Consider the following 15,817-nt stretch of genomic DNA (forward strand, 5'->3'; position numbering starts at 1 on the left):
CTATTAGTAATTCCTGTTTGTAAAGGACTCGAGGGTGTACAGATAACTATCACTGGAAAGAATTAAAAACACGATGATTCTCAGGCAAGTTCTGAAACGTAAGGAGCTATTTGTATTACAATTATTATATCTAAACATATTAATGGGCATTTATTCTCATTCAGACTACAACTTTAATACTAATGGCTACAACTAGCAATTGTTTTCTCTGTTGACGTGTGGTAGACTTTACCATGTGGTTCCTGTTGTATGCGAAAGCATCACAGGTGGTGATCATAATTGCTCATGGAAAGTTACATCACACCATAGTGTGTTCCATATTTTAAAAAAGTGTGCCATGTCAAGAGAAATCAATACCATCATAGTTCCAATACTGTGTTCACACTATGAGCGACAACACAACAGCTTGACCAGCTACATTATTGCCAAGTCGCCACTGAGGCGTTGCTCAAGCCCTAATTAACAGAGTTATGTCATCATAGGCTTGTGTGTGTCTGCTACTTGCAACAAAGCAGCTCAGCTGAACGCCATATAAAATTTGTATTTGGTCAAAATATCTATGCTCTATAGATCAATGTCTGAGCCCTATTTTAACATCACATTTGGCTGCCCCACTGCATCACCATGTGCACTGCAGTGCACAAAAAGCTTATATAGCACCAGCTGACTAAGCTAAATAAGACAGCACCACAGCAAGAAACAAAAATATATTATTGGCAGATGCATGACTGCATCATTGGAGCACTGAAAAACATTGAGGCCACCTCAGCTTTGATTTATAGTGCATCAAGTTCATCTGGAGTGACAAGTGTTGGAAGTCAGTTTGTAGCTTCATGTTACCACCGTCCATTGAAAATGACTTGTAGGTTGTTGCTGTGTGTCGCTTGTAGAGTGAACACAGCATAATGCTGTGATCTCCAAACGACATTACAAACGCACACCTGTGTCAAAGTTTGTGCATGAGTGGTGAAGCAAAGCAGCTGCTGACATGAGTCGATGGTTTGAGCGGTGCCACAGTAACGCTAATATGGTTGTTCAGTCTTAAATAGAGAGCATACAGACTGGATGGGGCACATTCTGACGTGGCCACAGAAATGCACTGTGTGTTGTATCCAGTGTCTTTAGAAGAGTGTGTGTGATGGCCCCGTTGCCAGGGCTGCAGCACAGGTGACAGAGTTGTCACTGGATGCAGCTCAAAGCTGAGAGCTAAAAGTAGTGTCTGAGCACTGCTGTGCTCATTTGACAAACAGCTGAGCTTGTCGCAGCCACAACATAGGACGTACAACATCTCCAAAACAGAAACAAACATGTGGTATCTTGATTACCCCTTTGGATACAGTGCACTTTCACGTCTGGTCAGGCAGATGCCATGTGGCCTTTAATTAAAGAAATATCCACACAGCAATTCAATACTCCTCTGCTGAGTACTCCTGCCAAAAAAACCCTGGAATTTTCCGGGCAGGCAGATGAGTTTGTCTTGCCAGGAGACGTGACCCTTCACACCAGACTCCACATCACCATCATCGACAAACTACAACGAACTTTCTATTAATGATAAGAGCATGCATTACCATTTCATTAGAAGAGCCACTAAATCAGAGTAATAAGTGTAACAGTACAGAAAGGCACTGAGTTCAGACTAACAAATTCTCTGTTTCTACTCAGAAGGCTGATCACGTCATTTTTCTCTTCCTACTGGGGGAGAGGAGAGGGGAAAAAAAGCACAGGAAGACACCAGAACAATGCACTGAATGCAGGGTATTGCAACTGACAACAGGGCCAGCAAAACACATTAGGTAATCTGTTATGACAAGGCTTTATGTGCCCAGTCCCCTCTACCACAATGACCCTTTTCACACCGCCTTACTCTCCCCCTCCGTTTTAGAAAAAGTGATCGCCACATTTAGAAAGAAAGAAGCTTTCAATATTTTTGATGGAAAGTGACTGAAGTTAAATAAATGTAAACTGCACATTAAAAAACATTGGACTGCAGTGAAAAAGCAAGTTAATTTTATTATTGTTGAAAAAATAAAATACAATCGAGATATTTGAAATTAATTCAGAAACTGTACATACATACATCCAAATACCTAGGTTATTTAATAAAATCTGAGTTGGGCAGGAAGTCAGAGTATGTGTTTTCATGCACTGCAATTATTAATTCCACTTTTACATCAAGATCGTCGGTAACTTCCATTTTTTCCCTGAGCGTATGGATAGTGACAGTGTAGTGAAAAGACAAACAATTTTTTGAGTGGACATGCCATTTATTTTCATAAAGCACATATATATGACTACAGGATTTCTCTCCTTTTCTTACCCCAATTAAGAAACGTGTGTTCCTTGCTAAAACTGAAGAAATCAGAAATCATCAAATCTGAAAGTAATAGTCCATTTAAACACACAAATGAGTTTTGTCTCATAACCAGAAAATCTGAGTTTTTTTTTTTTTTTCGTAAGCGTTCTTTTTACCAACTCCATGCCAAAATATCTGAAAAAAGTAATACATTGAAATGGCTTTTGATGGGGTTGCCTGTCTAGCTAGAAAGCAGTGGGAATGGGCGCAGTCCTGGCCTATGTGCCAGCTGTTCCAGCTCTGACTACTGTCTATTTATACAGCAGCAGATGGCAGCTAGTGCTTCGCATGCCGACAGACTGTCAGTGACAGGAAGGAATGAACAGATTTCAGCCGCCCAACCTTTCCGCCAAACTCATCGCCAAACCATACATTGCTCCCAGCCTGCAGACACTGATAGCTAGCTATGACTGCAAGTGCCTTTTGATATTAGCAGCTCACACAGACTCACAAAGTCCAGGATAACAGAGACTAAAGAGAAGCTTCTAGAAGCCACCAGACAGAGAAAACATGCTAAGCCAGCAGGACTCCATTCAGAAGCTAAACAAACACAGAACTACAACAAAGAGAGCGGGATATCGGGCAGTCTCTTAGGTGATGACGTGGGGGGGTTGAACCCACAAGGCACATAGAACTGGCCTAAAATCAAAGCTGAAATAAAAAATAAATATCAAAATTACACGCCAATGGCTGTTAAGTTTTATGCTTAGTGAGTCAAACAGACACATCGTCCAACCTGTCTAATGAACAAAGTTGTTGTTTGCACTTCAATGTTAACATAGACAAAATGATACAGGATTATTAGCCAGGGTTTTCAGCTGTTTTCACAGCTCAAAGAGGCAATGCTTCTCATGGATCAGGTCCAAGGAGGATATTCTCCTCTCTGCAGGTGCTGCCGCAAAAGGTCGGAGGTCTTTTCAAACACATCCTGTGTCATGGAAAGCTACAGTAGTAATACCTCCACAGCTTTAAACCTGCCTGGTATGTTCCCGTTTAAAAATAACACTAAATTTATTGACAACTGAAATGTGCCTGTGTCAACCTTTTCACAATGAACTTTAGGGATGTGGGTCTGCATGTGCTGCATTATGAAACAAAAACTAAAACAGACTTAGCATTAAGCATTCCTTCCTCAGTTATATCTAATACATGTGGAACTAATTTCTACTCAGCTCAACTTTGGTTATCAACATAACAGAAAATGGTAATGATGAATTCGTAGTCCTCACATAATTAAGATGCCATAAAATATCAGCCTACGATAGGAACAGTAAAGAAACTTCTCTGCCATGAGAAAGATGTCGATTCCAACAATTTCTGACTTGTACACTTTGTCCTAGAAAACTTTCCAAGTATTAGCCATTTCTGGCTTAACTTGTATTTATCAAATTCATAGAGAAGATAAAAACAAGAGAAAACAAATAAATTATAAAACACTGGATTTACATTATAATGTTAAGCTGTTTAAAAATGGTTATTTTTACATCTTCACATGATTAAACAGTGTCTCAGATTTGTCTCAAAACAACATACAGCTCATCATATGATCCAGGCAGTGTGTAGACAACAGTGTAGACCAGGCTGTGCAGACAAGGGAAATACAGAGCCCCTTACATTCACTGCTCACAACAGGCACCCATTTTACAGAGCAGTGACCTGGATTTCCTCAACTAGCCTCCACTCAAAGACCGAAGTCTCACTTTAAATGCTCCCTGGCTTTATATAAGCACCGTGACATCATGAACACAACTCTAGCACGTAGATCTGTGAAAATCTCACATCTTTCTGTTCAAGGCAAATCTTTACATTTAAAAAAAGGTTAAAAAGAAGTTGTATCACTTGTTTGACATGTTCTGTGTAGTCAGACAACATTAAGGATAAGCAATGAGAGATGCCTCCAGCTAATGTCAGATGACTAATGCCTTTTATCCAGCATTTTGTCTGTGGAGGACGGAAATGACGCGTGAAACTGTGTATCTGTGTGTGTATGCATTTATGGGTATGTGTGTATACTACTGATCTCAATTAGCATCTCCGTATTCAAGCAGCAGCATGAGACAGCTTCATTTTGGAGCAGCAGAGGATTCCAGTAGCCAACCAGATCAAAGGACAGACTCTTAATAATTAAGGTTTCAAAATTAATATACTGCCAACCCCCCCCCCCCCAACTTCTTACTCATGAATAATACATGAGTAATACAAAGTGAACATCATGCCCACCACCAAGCTACCCGTGCCCAGACTGCAAAGCTCTCCAGTTTGCCTCTGAATTCAGCCCTCAGACTGTGGGAGGAAACCAAACAATATAGTCGGGAAAGAGAGCTGTGTCGGTCAGGGCACAAACACTAAAAAACACATTCACTCTCTTGAATGTGGGAAAGTGCAGCCATTTCACCCAACTTAGGCAATGAACCAAAGAGTAGGTAAGAGGAGAAAGCCAGGAGTACCATAGCTTTAAAAACAAAGACACCATTCCCTGAATGCATCACCAAGTTAGGGATGAATGATGGCGGAGGTGGGCTGCTGTGAGCATGATCTGATTTTCATAGCTAAATGAGTATGACCTAAGCTAGTAAGTCAGATTCAACTGAGTGATTGTGTACGCTCCTCTAAAATAGGATACCAGGCATTATACAGCTACCATACCTAACTTCAGATTTTGGATAACATTTAATATTGTGTTAACATCTTTTGCAGCCCAACTGTGTTCTTTATTTCCCCAATTATAATTATCCTGTCACATACAGCATAATGACACATGGTCACACACACATTCCTAATCCACCCTCCTCAGAGCACAAAAATCAGCTGGTGACCCTTTTGTTATACAAACAATCTCTTCAACCCTTCTGCTGATTGGGTGCTGTTATAAAACTGGGACAGATTTCAGGCTTTGGCTGAACTGTATTTCACCAGACTAATTCAGCATTGTGTTGTTCCAACTTGTCATGTGAGGGCAGGCGGTTGGCCTTTTCTCTCTGGTTATATTACTAACATTAATGGATATCTGTGGTCTGGACGCCAGCAGCCAATTGAAGCAAAGCCCCTTAGGAACACCATCCTATGAGTAGTGATATCTTCTTCATCTTGCTTTTTTCTTAAGGGTTCAGTGCTACAAAAAATATCACCCAAACAACATATTTAATTTAGTATTGAGTCCTGAATTAATTTGAAAACAAGAAACACAAGACAATGTCTGCATTTCTGATGATCTGCTGCCGCTAAGGCTAATTTGCTTTCATGTCTTTATCTTAGACTTTTGCTTTTGTGACACTGGTCTCTAGAAAGCCCCTGACACAACTGAAACAGCATAGTAAATGTATGCAGTGCTCTTATGCCACTGGTAAACCTTTCTGTAAAAAATAATGAAGGTGAAAAGGCCAGTTTCTTGCAGTGTAAGCACAAACTGCAAGAGAACGACAACACACTGACAAATGCAAATATAATAGTGTTGCCTTTTCTTTAGTTTCAGCTTGCATACTATTTCCTAACCTCCAATATGACGGAAATAAGCATCACCATCATCTCTCCCTGGGCAACTGTATGTGATGCTGCCTCACGCTCTCCCACACGTGAACAGTGCCCATGCACGACTTTCACTGTCTCTGCTTCTGTGGCTGCGTTTGCATCACCCCTCCCCCCCAGAGTCAGCTCCGATCCCATCCTCCTCTCTCATATCCCACATTTTCTGCAAAAAGCTGCCACAGTTTCCACTCAACCCCATCTCAGGCTGGAGTAGAGAGTGGGTTAAAAACAATGAGGCAGAGAAATTCATTGATGTCAGATGAGCACTGAAATACCACTGCACATTCATCACTGTAGCTAGCACGCTATGTGAGATCCCTTACAAGGAAACCAATTGGGCCAGAGACATGACAGATTATACAGCCCAATGGTGACATCATCACTGTGTCAACTATGAAGTTTTCTACCAGGTCTGATATTTCCAGATCTTTTGATACCTGTAAAAACTATGTTTTTATAGATTATAAGTTCCATACCACTCAAAAATGTGTTTTCCTTACATTTATGCCCCCTAAAATGTCCAACCTTGATTACACTGCCTTGCAACTGTGTAAATTTTATCACTAGTGAGGTGTTTTTCTGTTCTTCGACTGAGAGGTGAGATGTCTGTGCACTTTCCTAAAATCTGAGATTTAAACGTACGCCAGGCAAGCTAGATTAGGTACCTCTCTAAAACAATAGCCAATCGCTGTCTAATATGGTAAACACATATCGACAGGGGGTTTAACACAACACTGGCAACCTCCACTACAGAGCAGGAGAGCGAGAGTTTGCATTAGCACAGTAAAAGTTTTGACAGCAAGCATATTAGGGTGTGCAGTTTTTGTGTGTAAACTACACCCTGGAGCGTCCTTCCACTATCTACCAAAAATCCCATCATAGCAGATATTAGCTTACTGTGTGTTTCATAACCATTAATTCTGTGTCAGCCATTGTCAGTTAGCCTACAAGCTAACAAACTACAAAAGTAAATAAAAGATGCTGACTACACTTATCATTCTGATGTCTGCGAGTCGCCGATTTTGGTCTGGGTCTAACTGGGGCTCAAACGTGTGGCTGAATCTCTCTGATGTTAATGTTAACGCCAGCCATCTTGACATGTACTACTCTTTCATCGGTCAACCTAGCACAAGCAGCACTGGCAAAAACAGAAAACGCAACCTACCACAAGTAACGGTGGTGGGCAGGGCGAAGGTCAACTCCTGAATTTCTAAATGAGACAAGGGGCAAGACATGGGGCAAGTAAAATGCCTCACTGGACTAGTGAATCCAGTAACTCAGTTGCCCAATGGGGCAAGTGGTAAAAAAAGAGTTACACACATCATTTTTTCCAGAGCTGATGAAGGAAGTAGCAAAGGACTGAGCCATCCCACTTCCTTCTCCTCTCTGTTGAGAGTTGCACATATGCAATAGTGACCAAGCACTTGCGAGAAAATGGCAGAGGGTATGTGCATAAGTGCAAGCAACCATTTCAATTATCTTGGAAACAGAAGTTTATTTTGGAGGTGTGCGTAAAACTCCAAATATGTATTGAGAAGTTTGTCACAAGTTTAAGAGCAAGAAGGATAAAAATTAGTTAATTTTTTCATAATTAACCGTAGTCTTCAATGTTAACTGCTTAAAAAATAAAACAATTTGTATAGAGGCAAATAAAAGATGACTTTGGGCAAGTAGAAGTCAGACTGGGCAAGTGGGAAAAAACAATGTTGATCCCTGAGGAGGAAAGAGTAGGTCTGCTTGCGGTCCCTTTTCAGAGGTTTTGAGCAAACACGCCTCAAGAGTCTTACATACAAATATGGGCACAACCTGAAAACAAAAGCAAAAAAAGAGTAGGTCATGAAGTGTCAACATTTGTTGTTGAGTGAAAACCACAAGTGGCTTGGTCGGCTACAAAGCTGCAACCACAATCTAGTGAGAGAAGGCATTTACCACTTTCCCTTTCTGACCTCTGCCACATTAAGGACATTCCAGCATTCAGCTTTTCATATGCAATGCCACGTTGTGGTTTCTTGGTCATTTCAAAACTCTTACTAATGAAAAATGATTCAGTACCAATGGGAAAGGCCAACATGGCTCTGCGCCACATTTTAGTTGCAATATAAAGAGTAATGATGCAATTAGATTTTACAACTCAATAAAGATAAAACTGAAGAGCTGACTGCACTGACAGAATTTTACCAAAACAAACTTAAACACACACTTCATGCGTGTCTCATTTTCAGACAGGATGAAAAGACTTCAATAACAGGATCTAGTCATCATACAAAGCCTGATACTTTATCCAGACACACACCTTGACATAGACAGTCTACATAACATTCAATCAAACCTAACAACTGTCTACAATTCACTTTCACAAGCCGCCAAACGTCAGCATCACACAATAACTTGCAATGCTGAGACCCAATCTCACACATCTGCCTTAAGGGGGTATCAGAGCAGAAATGAAAGGCAAAACGTCATGAGCCAAAGTAAACTAGAGTACATGATGTTATGAAAAACAAAAGTAGATGGAAGAAGCAAGAGGCTTTCATTCATTCAAGATGTTTTGCAGCAGAAGAAAAAGGTTGCTGTTGCCTTGACTACGCAGCATAGAGACGACCACAGAGGATATGACAGTGATAGGCGCATCAGATACAATTTCTCGCACTCTGACTCATGAGATTATTGTTTCTTCCTGATTATTATTATGAAAACGTTTCACAGACTTCTGCATGCACTCAGTATTAATAATATTAAAGATCAAATGATTTAAAATTTGGATAAAAAAAGACTGCAAGACAGTGTAAGTCACTTTCTGTTGCTGGTGGGTGTTACAGCAGCTGTTACAGGCAGGTGTACTGAAAACAGGCTGAGCTACACAACGTGCATTTGCACCACTGGCCTGTAAATGCTTTGACACAGCATGAGCGGATCACAGACAGACATCTGCCCGTCCTCCCTCCTCATTAGGAGGTCAGTCTGGAATGTGTACGTCGTGCATGTGGGCAAATGTGTGTTGCTCCAAAACAATCTCAGCATGAGGCAATGAGGAATGTAACACCCTGAGTGTGTGTGTGGCATGTGTACACCTACAAGGGTCACCGGGATTACGGCAGCAGGGCGTGGCGACCTGAGGCAAGCCTTGGGATTACTGGTCCTAATCAGGTCAATCGGCCCTGTCTGCAAAGGGTGCAGCAGCAGGATGACCATCCCTAAACCAAACCCATGCCTCCCATCTTACTCCCAACTGTTAATGCAAGCTCTCTCCTCAATGACCTAAATTCATTCATATGATATGAGCTCACTGTCATTTCCACTGTGGTGATAGCCTCCTCTTATGTGTAACTGACACTAGAGCTGAGCCGCTTCCTCCCTGTTGGGTTTTTGTAAGGTCACCATGCACTTAGCTCATACTGAGAGGACAATCAGCAAAATTGTATCTGAAAGGTGAAGGTTTAATGATTCAGTGACCTTCTGCTTGTTCTATCAATTTGTCAATTAGTTTACTCTTAGCTTAGGGGATGATACTGCGTAACATCTATCCAGTTCATGAAAACGTAGACAGGCTAGGCTGGTATCTCTTGATAAGACATTAATCTCCTGTAACATAAGAAATTGATAATATGGGAAATAATCTATCTGAATGCAGGTTTGTTCCACTAAAGTCAATGTAATGGTGTAACATATCAGAGGATCTGCTTCTCTTGTGCACTATGCGAGCTCTATCAACCATCTTTGGCCATACATTCATGAGTGGCCACACACTGGCTGAGGGGGAACACAACACATGGGTTACATAACAAGACAGAGACCGACGTGGAGAACACATCAGCGCCCCAATGAAGGCAGGCTTTGGGTGTCCTGACGTTATTCAACATTTGGAGCACAAACACTAACTAATGCAGCAGCCCATCGCGTCACTCCTTTCTAATTACATTAGATCTGGTATGTTTAAGAGCTTCTACTGAAAGAGGCCTTTGCTTGTTTCCAGCCTGCCTGCAGAGGCCTTGGACACATTTCCTGCACACTGGATAATCAATTTGCTGCCCCTCTGCCTGCACCCTATCCTTGACAACCCTCCATGCATGGTGAAAGAGGGAGAGAGAGAAAGCATATCCTGCCCTTGCCCCCGAGCGCTCTCTTTCTCTGTATTGTTGACACACACGCACCGACACATATGCCCTTGAGTGAGTCACAACAATAAGGGGAGTGTCACGGCCTCGTCCGCAAACATCTGCCGAACACCTACAAGCTGACCAAGCAACTCCATAAAACATCCCCTGTCTGCGAGGCAGCTCTCAGTCTCACTTAAATGCTAGCCATCACCAAATACACCATAGAGGTACACAGGTATCACATACTCTGTTAGGCTAGCACTACTGCACCACTGATTCTGATTAAAGCACCATAAGATACTGAACACTGACATTAAAAATAGGGATCACGCTGCAGTAGTGGTGTGAGAAGTTTCTGTAGATGCTGTAATTCTTTTTTTTCTGCCATGAAATGATTATCCATTGTTGCAGATATAAACCTTTGATGAGTCATACACACACTGCCTTTGATAGGGGCAAAAATTAACAAGTTTATCTGTTTTGGATGATGTCTTCATTTTTAACAGGATTAACTGGGGAATTACGCACATCTGGTAGTCATGACAACCAATCATATCACTGTGTAATAGTGTAATCATCAAAAAGCATAATAAGTGTGACCATCCACTAAAACATGGTGGAAACACTGACCACTTCTCAAACAAACTAGCTTAGTGTGAAAATATAAATTGGCTGACTCTGGTAGATGGTGACAGTGTGAGGAAATCCAGTGAACCACAACCACAGAAGGGTCAGATTTTCTCACTGCATGTCAAATAATCTTAACTGCATGCAGGAACTAGTGTGTGTCTGAGCCACTAGCTACTGTTCAACGTCTCAGCATCTTAATAAGACAGCATTCTCAGCATACCATCTGCAATGAAGTCCTGATGAAGGGAGAGTATGGCCGCCTGCCAGCCTCCCTTTCTGCTCTGCAATCTGCCCATGTGATAGGAGGTAGAGTAGGCAGTACTGCAGCCTCCTCCTCCTCTCCCTCGCTCACACACACACACACTCACTCACTCACTAACCCCCAAAAACACTGCATATTCCACTGCAGTTCTGCTACAAACCACGAGTCACCCTCCAGCACCTCCGAGTGACATTGGCATAATGAAAACCCAAGGATATGGAGTAAAAGTAGTGGGGATTTGACACAAAGCTTCTCTTTGGTGGAGTGTGAGAGATAAAAGACAAGTGAGCCATAACTGGTAGGGACACTTGATCTTATGGAAGATTCATAAAGGCTTAGTCTAATGAGCCTGGTAAGACTGACAGACAAAACTTGAGGCAAATAGGAGAGCCTGCTGGAAGAACAGGTTCCTGCCGTCACATGCTGTCTTGTTACTGGGTCATTAAATGTTTCCATGCTCTAGTGTCAGGGAGGCTGTGTTCACCTGCCAGCTGAAATGGGACACACAGCACAACCATGAGTAAGGAGGCAGCAAGCACTTCACACTACCTGATGACTCACTGTCACAAGTGAGCAGGTTGAATCACGAGACTACAAACCAAATTCTGCTCTTGCTCTGCTGTTGTCTGTCCTTTCATATATTCCACAATTACAGCAGTGATGCAGGGCATAGCATCACAGATTTACTTAAACAATATGTTCATGGAGAGCTCTGCAATGACTCATTCAAATGTGCACAATCGTTTAAATTATTACATTTTGCAATAACACATATTTAGATTGATTCATTTAAATCTAAATGCATGTTTTACTTAAGTACATTTATTTTTCCACAAGCAATGTAAAATTGTAATTTTGCAGGCCTAATTTCACACAGCTGTTCATGTGTGAAAAGCCAAGAATGACTAAAGCATGAAGCTGCTGAGCCTCAATATAAAACTAAAGCTTGGGAAGCACATTACGTGCATCTATGCAATATACATCTAATCACTGATCCCAATAATATGTTGTCAAAGGTAAGACAAATCTGCTGACAACTGCAACATATGAGAAATTAACATTTTTTGTAATGTCAGCAGGCCTTTGTAACCATAACGCCGCCACTTAGTTTTTTTGTGTCAAATTTACAGCAAATAAAAAGCAGCACATCTTATAAATGATTAACTTCTGGCCATAGCATTTTACACATCTTTAAAACTGTTTCACAAACTGTTTGTGTACACTGAGAGATAACATGATCATAAAATACAAAGTGACAGACATATCCATTCTAAAACACCAACTGTGTGATAAAGCCTTGATGAACTGAAGGTATTAGCAGGCCAGGCTGTGTGGTGACCCCTGGGTCTCCCAGTATGAACCAACTCAGCGTTTCTCACACAGAGACTCCTAAGGCATGCAGGCCCCTTCAGAGGAGGAGGAATTTCATTCTGTAAGCCTTTTATTCTCTTTCAGGCTGTTTGTCCCCAACCGTCCACTATTCAGTTTGCTCATTCTACTGTTCCCTGCTAAGAGCCTCGAAGGAAGACTACGCGGGAGCATGTGTGGTATACCAGGCTTCCCTTTAGTGGACAGGCCTGCATATGTTCAAAACATGGTGTTGGGTTTTGTGTGTGTGTCCATGTGTGCATGCCAGTGGGTGACTTACTTGTAGTGTTGCCTTGCATCTGAATGATACATTTTGACTCCTTGCTCATCTCCCTGGAGTTGAAGGGCCGAACTCGGACGGCGACTTTTACAGACGCCCCAGACATGTTTGCAGTTTAGGATTGTTTCCCAGTAAGATTCCTTGTATATCCCTCCTGAAGGAAACAGAAAAAGAAATGCATGCATCTGCTTTGTAAAAAGAAAATCTGGTATTAAGTAAAGGAATCAAAATTGTGTTTCCTTGTTTTAAAAAAGGCAGAGAGCTTGAATGCAATAATGCAGGGCCCATTATCACATAAAGCAAATAACAATGAAAGTCCACCCCTTCCCAAATTCCAGTCATAACAGCATACAACAAACATGGCCGACCAAAACCAGTGAAGCGCTTTAATATTTTGTAAACAGCAGCCAATCAGACATTTAACAATCAAATGAAGGATGCAGGGTAATGCATTTAATTTAGAAAGCCATAGTATGTGCGAAATACGCTTCTGATGGATACAAAATATGAATGCTGCATGTAATAATTAGGCTGCATAAACATCGTGCATTTAATGTCATTATGAACCCAACTTTCCTGTGTGTTTACAGTTATTTAAAGCTATACATCCCGCGCCCCTTCACTACATTTGCCAAATAACTCAGGTTTTTCCATGTCCTTGCAGTCAGCCATACTTGCTAAAGCATACGCCCATGAAATTCTATCTACCCTATTTTGTGTGGGCTACAGTGGGGCTGTGAGCCGGGCCTGTCTGCTCCATCCAACAGTGCTCAACTCTGTGCACACACAAGGCTTAAAATTTTCGTTTTTAAAATATTAAATTCGGTGTTAGGAAGTAGGCTAATCCTCCGCGGCTGTATGTTGTGGGATAGTGCAGGGAGGAGTTGCATGCTTATTATAGCAGCACAGACTCGACACAATGTTCCCGGTGGACCCTGCATGGAAGAGGTATTAGGAATTTAACATTAAATCTTACACTGTGCTTGTTTTAATCGGTAACTGCCAGCGTTATAGATTGTATTGCAAGCTAGCGCGAGCCATGAAACATAACGGCTGTGACTTGAGTCTGTGGCACGAGACGGAACTAACTAACCTCCGGTGTCCGTCTAAACGCTATAACTATCCAAACATAGTTAACCATTGTGCTCATAAGCATGTAATTTAATATAATTTGCAATATTTTGTATAAATATAAAACTGTTATCGGAACCAGGACTATATAACGGTCCAAATACGTTGCCAGACACTCGCACGGCTGTTAGCTAAAACAGCCAACTGCCCACCAGCTAAAACTACTGCCTGAAATTAACCTGTAATAACAACCTCTTGTATTACAAATGTTAAAAAATACAAATACATTTTTACAACATTTATACTCACGTTTGAAGACTCTCACCAAGACAACACCATAGGACAGCGGCGAGAACTAACGTTAGCTAGCGGGCGTCAAGATGTGTTGTTTTCTATCAAAATCCGCGAGCACAAAAACTGATATAAAGTCCACTTTGGTGAAAAACACCCATTATAGCGGTATCCTCCGCCGGATGGACCTGTGACTGCGCCCCGTGGCTCCTTGACGAGTTTATTTTCCTGTAGAGATACAAGGCGGACGTCTATCTGCACACGGGCGAAAAGGAGAATTGATAGATTGCCTTGATTTACCGAACAGATTACGTCAACTGCCTCTCGACCGCGATGACTGACAGCCGGGTGGACCAATAAGCGAGGAGACAGTGGTGACGAATGTGACGCAGAGCCAATGGTGATGCTCTGAGTCGGAAGGAGGCGGGAGCAGGTGGGGCCTCTCTTTTTTTCAGCCGTGACGCCACACTGCAGGATTTCTACCCACCGCTCCCCGCACCGCTGTCACCGCAACACCCAGGGTCACCGCAAAGAGCGCCGTCTAGCGAGAGATGGAGCGTGTCACATCCCAATGCTTTAACATAAATAAACGGTACTGTACAATGTACAGAAATTCACCATGTCTACAGTCCTTTTCTACATCAAATATAGGCCTATTTTACCTTCATATATATGTGCAACCCACTTATTTTGAGTAATCTAAATGAAAACCACTTAAGCAAATACATTTTTTGCTCTGTTATGCATGTTGGACGTGATTTACCTTCATTTCTGTAATAATCCATACATCAAATTATTTCCAGTAAGGCTTTTCATGGCGTGCAACAGATGTGGACACTTTCAAGACTGACTAAGGGGTCGCTTTTTTTGTTTTCAAGATAAACTGCTCCAGCTGACCCCTAATTACATACACTACAATGAAATCTTGCCAATAAAACTGGGACAGTTGCCAGGTTTAATCCATTAGTTTATAACTATTACTGTAGAAGAATGACTAAGCTTAGACGTCTGGGAAACCACAGTCTCAAAAACATGTTGTTGGGAATTGTAATAAGTTATCTTTGCACATAGAAAAATCTAATTGGTAACCACCACAAATTTTCAGTAGAAAGGTGAATTTTGGCTTCTGAGAAACCTTGTAAAAATGTTTTCTTTTGTTGCTGTTTGACTTCAAGACGTTTCATTGTCTATAATGTTGGTATTTGTTGTGTATGTTAATATATCACAGTCACCTGGATTGCTGCATACCCACTCTCTTTCCATAAAGGACTATTAGAGAAATATTTTTAGACTTTGTATAATCATTTTGTAGTCATGTGTGATGTAACTTCATTTTCATAGAGGTCAAATAAACAAAAAAACGTTGGCCTAAAAGGACCAAACAAAACTGCTAAGGCATCAGTCTGAGGAAAACACAGTGACGAGTTGTGAAATAATGTGCATCATCATTTATTTCAGTTCAAAACCCTAGCTTCCAAAACAGGTATGTGGTTAAAGGAAATCGTTTCCTGTACAGTTAAGGTCAGCAAGGTCATGTTAGGTACAGTGCCATTTTGAAAGAGACCCATCTTAACGTGAGATGTCAGTGGTTCTGAAGAGCAGACTCTTAATGTGTGTTTCTACGATGGTGTTCCTGGTGGTCATGCTACATTCTCTCATGTTCCTTCCATTTCGCCTAAAAGGGTTATTTGTCCATGAGGCGCTTAGGAGGTTCTGGACTTGAGGCCATGCACACACAAGTAGTAAATTCAGTCTACTGAAGTCAGCAGGGAAAATGTGACTAAAAAAGGAACAACTGAACATACTGTATTTTGGTAAACCACAGCTTATCTTCCTACTGCACTCAAAAGGAAGCTGACAATTTAGGATTAGTTAAATGTTAAGCTACATCCTTAATGAATATTCCCAGATCTGAAATTCGTCTACAAGCACAAACT

At 41.4% G+C, this 15,817-nt stretch overlaps 1 protein-coding gene across 13 annotated transcripts in view; it reads right to left on the bottom strand.

Annotated features, from left to right (window-relative positions):
• kif1b (kinesin family member 1B) overlaps positions 1-14,175 on the bottom strand; it is a 64,330-nt gene extending 50,155 nt beyond the window's left edge. For all 13 annotated transcript variants that reach the window (XM_049582316.1, XM_049582312.1, XM_049582315.1 and 10 more), the window contains exons 1-2: positions 13,899-14,175; positions 12,519-12,672 (exon numbers count right to left, since the gene is read on the bottom strand). In XM_049582316.1, the coding sequence (XP_049438273.1) occupies positions 12,519-12,624 (106 nt within the window). In that variant the 5' untranslated portion in view covers positions 12,625-12,672; positions 13,899-14,175. The remainder of the gene's footprint in view (positions 1-12,518; positions 12,673-13,898) is intronic.
• Positions 14,176-15,817: the final 1,642 nt, after the last annotated feature.

The sequence above is a fragment of the Epinephelus fuscoguttatus genome, linkage group LG7 (assembly GCF_011397635.1).
Source record: "Epinephelus fuscoguttatus linkage group LG7, E.fuscoguttatus.final_Chr_v1".
Taxonomy (NCBI): domain Eukaryota; kingdom Metazoa; phylum Chordata; class Actinopteri; order Perciformes; family Serranidae; genus Epinephelus; species Epinephelus fuscoguttatus.